Source organism: Montipora foliosa, chromosome 10, assembly GCF_036669935.1.
Source record: "Montipora foliosa isolate CH-2021 chromosome 10, ASM3666993v2, whole genome shotgun sequence".
NCBI lineage: Eukaryota > Metazoa > Cnidaria > Anthozoa > Scleractinia > Acroporidae > Montipora > Montipora foliosa.
The window spans coordinates 28,855,644-28,860,643 of record NC_090878.1 but is presented as its reverse complement, the minus strand read 5'-3'; the positions used below and the strand labels follow the sequence as shown (position 1 = coordinate 28,860,643).

The 5,000-nt window shown below is 40.7% G+C and overlaps 1 protein-coding gene and 1 non-coding gene across 6 annotated transcripts in view; one reads left to right on the top strand and one right to left on the bottom strand.

Annotated features, from left to right (window-relative positions):
• Positions 1–821: 821 nt before the first annotated feature.
• Positions 822–5,000, bottom strand: part of LOC137973978 (uncharacterized) — a 36,485-nt gene continuing 32,306 nt past the window's right edge. For all 5 annotated transcript variants that reach the window (XM_068820892.1, XM_068820891.1, XM_068820888.1 and 2 more), the window contains exons 3-4: positions 4,521–4,628; positions 822–1,462 (exon numbers count right to left, since the gene is read on the bottom strand). In XM_068820892.1, coding sequence (XP_068676993.1) covers positions 1,082–1,462; positions 4,521–4,628 — 489 coding nt within the window. In that variant the 3' untranslated portion in view covers positions 822–1,081. The remainder of the gene's footprint in view (positions 1,463–4,520; positions 4,629–5,000) is intronic.
• On the top strand, positions 2,020–2,092 carry Trnas-gga (transfer RNA serine (anticodon GGA)). Its single transcript has one exon. It is a non-coding gene; the product is annotated as a tRNA-Ser (tRNA).

Below are 5,000 nucleotides of genomic sequence, written 5' to 3'. Positions count from 1 at the left end.
AACGAATGGCGATAAAACAAAAACTTAACCTGAACTAAAAAGGCAATACTTATCTCGTTCATTATGAAAATCTTTCACCTCGTGGTAGAAACGACGTTGTTGAAGGGGCAGCGGGGAAGGGGGGGGGGGGGGGGGGGGCAACCTAAATTTCTAGGGCCGTTGCACACAAGTTTCAGCTAAAAGTTACAACGTGTAACAGCGGCTTAAAGTGATTCCTTAGTAATAGAACTTGTCGTAAGATTTTCTTTAAACTTTTCTCGATTGTTGCCTACATTATGGTGACTCAAAATGTGCAATTAAAAGACACAAACACTTTTAGCTGAAACTTGTGTGCAACGGCGCTGCGAAACAACTTCAGAAGGCGTTGCACCGTGTAAAATGGTCGCGTTCGTGAAACTTTTTGAACGTCGAACGAATGGCGATGTCGAAATCTTATGGCGATAAAACAAAAACATAACATGAACTAAAAGGCAATACTTATCTCGTTCAGTATGAAAATCTTTCACCTCAAGGTAGAAACGACGTTTTGGGGGAGGGGGATGCGCCTCGTGGTAGAAACGACGTTGTGGGAGTGGGGGTGCAAGCAGGTCAACGTCGTTTTTACGCAGATAAACACAAAAAGGTGAAAAATGCGTGTTCCACTTCGGTGAATACGTGTTCATATAGACATTTACTAGCCCTTTTTGGAACAGTGCTAAGACCCAAATACTTTGGATAAGTCAAGCTAAGAGACGCTCCTAAAGACCTATCGAGCTCAAACTATCCCCTGTTAATCGGTGATAGAAAGGATTTACTGATGAGAAAAGTAAATGGGCAAGGACTTATTCATAGAAAGTGTTTATTTACTGCAATTGCTCTCTAGAGTGTTTTGACCATCGCTTTTTCGCTAAATACAAGATTAAAACTCATACTATATCTGGACTGCCAGTGGAAGTACAAATCAAATATTAACATTCAGGAATTAATGACCTAAGGCTTTATAACACACAAAAACTATAAGGAGAAAAAAACACTAGTTCCCATTACGTATAATTGGAAAATGAAGCAAATGTGGGAGCTGGGGTGGAGATGGTCGATGCCATCACATGCCATAACCCACAATTTGAACAGATGCTTTGCACTTTCCGGATGAGCTTGGGGCAAGTTTCAGTGAGACATTCACAACCCTGTTGTTGGATGCAACAGGAAGTGTGATATTTTCGGAGTTGTAGGACCATGCTTGTTGGTCATAAACATGACAGATGAGCTTCCTCTCGATTACGCCGTTAGGTATGGTCGTGCTGACAATCATCTCACCGGCACCGGGTTTGTCTCTTAAATCGTAATAGCCAGTTTCAATTTTGGCATAAATGACGACTTGATAGGCATGCTCAGGAACATTTTCGTCTTCAAGTTTAATGGCTAAATTCTGTCCAGGAGTAAGCTGGTACTCATTACCGTCAAGGGGATGGATGTTATTCACCTGTAAAGAAGTGCACGTTATTATCGGAGCTTCTCGCGCGCGCGCGTGAGATCGCAACAAATGCACTTGTAAGCAGTGTTTGCGACAGTTTAGGTTCTTTTTGGCAAGAAAAGACTTTGAAAAGCGATTTGATAAGCTCCAATCTGCGACTTTTGGCAAAATCTCTAACAGTGATTGAGATGATGAAATGGTATATGAAATGAATCATATATATGAACTGCGGATATGAAATCAAGTGAAGCTATGATCTTCGCAGTTATAAGAGCAATTTTTGCCATTGCGTAGAGAAGCCTGAAAAATTGAGGACTTCAACGGGGTTTGAACCCGTGACCTCGCGATTCCGGTGCGACGCTCTAACCAACTGAGCTATGAAGCCACTGACGTTGGGAGCTGGTCATTTGTGGGTTCTAATGGTCCCGTGAGGAATGAATCAATGACGAAATGGTATATGAAATGAATCATATATATGAACTGCGGATATGAAATCAAGTGAAGCTATGATCTTCGCAGTTATAAGAGCAATTTTTGCAATTGCGTAGAGAAGCCTGAAAAATTCAGGCTTCATGGCTCAGTTGGTTAGAGCGTCGCACCGGAATCGCGAGGTCACGGGTTCAAACCCCGTTGAAGTCCTGAATTTTTCAGGCTTCTCTACGCAATTGCAAAAATTGTTCTTATAACTGCGAAGATCATAGCTTCACTTGATTTCATATCCGCAGTTCATATATATGATTCATTTCATACACCATTTCATCATTGATTCATTCCTCACGGGAACATTAGAACCCACAAATGACCAGCTCCCAACGTCAGTGGCTTCATAGCTCAGTTGGTTAGAGCTGCGCACCGGAATCGCGAGGTCACGGGTTCAAACCCCGTTGAAGTCCTGAATTTTTCAGGCTTCTCTACGCAATTGCAAAAATTGCTCTTATAACTGCGAAGATCATAGCTTCACTTGAGTGATTGAGTTATAACAATCGTTTGTCTTGTTTGTGTCGCGGTTTTGTGGCCGGCTACGGTTCCTTATTTTAGAACTGAATTCATCATTACTGTGGTGACTGTCCACACTAAATCAATACCTTTCGATCTAAAGGCTTTTTGTGTAAAAGGGATGTCCAGTCGTGAGCTGCTTTGTTTGACTGTGAAATTGCAGTCGAGTAAGCGAATTACTACGTTTTATTATATCTCTCAGATAGTACGCGCTCTGTAATTGGCTAAATTAGCGGGCCGTATTCTACAGTACGGCCCGCTGTACAGCCCGCTAAATTTAAAATTTCGACAAAACATCATCTAGCGAGTTTTTCATGTCATTTCTGTTGCATAAACTTGTACTGAAAACTGTTTGAATCTTGCAAGCAACTATTTCAAACTTAACAGCCAAGAAGATTTAGTTTTTGGGATTTTGGCACGGCATTCTTTGTGGCAGTTGAACCTTCCGCTTCACTTTGACTAGTTTCCTTGCCCGCGCGCCGGTTAACCTGAGATATAATAAATATCTTATATTACTAACCTCGTTTTCTCGGTCCGTACTGTAAGTTACGGATCCTCGTTTTTTCCCGTTGATTTATGGCCCGCGCGCTTCGCGCTTGAGCCATATAAATCAACGGGAAAAAACTCGGTCCTTAACTTACAGTACGGACCTCGAACTCGGTTAGTAAGAGGTATTTAGCTTGACTTTATAATTAGTAATTTTTGCTGTTGTTCTAAACTGAAGAGAGATGGTGTAAAGATTATCACTCAAACGGAAAATGTTGTGAAAGAGATTATTGTGCATGTAATTTCAGTTTTAGCTGTAGATTAAAACTTTTGGTTATTGTTTGCAAGGCTTGTTTGTTTACTGCTATTTGATCACTGTAAACTGTGTACATTCACTAATGACGATTAATTTTGTTCTTTCTTCAGAAGCATAATTACTTCCATCTACACTACATTGCTTTCCGGGGATAGAAACGGGAGTTCCGCTTTTAGGCTTCGCTAAATCTATATATTATGCAAATCACGTAAAAGTAGGCGATACTAATTTAGAAAACAGCTTCAGTGACATTGGAATATTTTCTTCGCTTAAAAGGACTTTTCTAGACAGCCGATAAGCTTGACAACTCGATAAGCTTAGACATTTACCTCGCTTCTAGACTCTTGACTTCAAAGAACTTTACCTAAACTCGAATATTTTAAGTTTAGCTTACTTGCTAGTGTAGCCAGAACATTTTCCAAATCGTTTTCCACCTAAACACGAAAAGTGTTGACTGTGTATAAACTATAGTTGACGTAGTATTGCCGTGTAGCCACGTCGAGCCACAAAAAAAGCGAAAAATGAAGCCTCGTTTATGTTTAGTTGAGATAGCCTGCGTAGAGCCTACAATCCCATCGAAAACTAATACCTGGTCAGCGGTCAACTTCAAAAAACAGTTGACCTCGGTGAGCTCTAAGCTTGAGCCCGCAGTATAGTCACTTGATTCTGGTCAGCGGATACCTTATTTTGACAGGTGTCAATTGATCATAACATGGATGTCTAATATCAAGATGTATGCTGCAAACTAGCGTGATACAGGTCACATTGGCATACCTCGAGGGGTAGACGTACGTACGGACGGACGGTTGATGACGTCATGGCTATAAAACCAAAATTTCTCGCATGGATGGGTTACCATATTTTCTTAACTATGGTGCTCCGCTAATAATTGTTTAAATATACTGGTTCTAATTTTCACTCACGTGACCAGCACCCATATTGGATTAGTAAAACAAAAGAAAGTATTTGCATAAAAATAGAGTTGTACACCAATATGGCCGCCGTGACGTCATGTGAAAACGCTCTGTACAATTCTGCGGGAAAATAATCTGAGAAAATGTTGACTCGTTACCAACAAGCAATCACTTGTCTTTAAATGGGTTTGACTTATAATATAATAAAATATGCACTCTAACACGGAAAAAAAAACCTATTTGAACCTCCGAAGCCGATGATTAAAATTGAACGCTGAGCCTTACTAAAAATCAACCGAAATATACACTCTTGCTCGTGGAAAAAAAACCTGGATAGATGTCCCTTGCTCCTCACCTCCAGAAAGGGTTGACGAAGATACCTCCATAGTGCCCGTTTGATATCAGTGATAACTTGGTAGACGTCAAGAGGAGTAGGAAGCTTTCCCGAGAAAGACTTCAGGCTCTGAAAGAAATAAAAACGACTTAAATGCTTTACAAACTATATGTCACCTTACGTAACGTCAAGTACATGTAAGATGCACAAAAGGGGTAAGTAGCAACTTAATTGTTAATGTAAATTGATTTCCGTAAAAAGGATCGGCAGCTGACATTTCGAGTTATTTCTCGTTGCGTTCGAGGAGAACGCATTCTAATCGCGTCAGTCCCTCGGGTATGAAGATGCAGTATGTTGGATCAGCGACATCAATTGGTGCGCAATGGGCAATTTCCGAGTTGCTGTTAGTCTCGGTTTCGAAGTGAGTCTTGGTGCCCAACTATTGCAAGGTAAATGAGTTTGATTTGCATAAGAATACGCAACTAATTTTCATTTGAATGG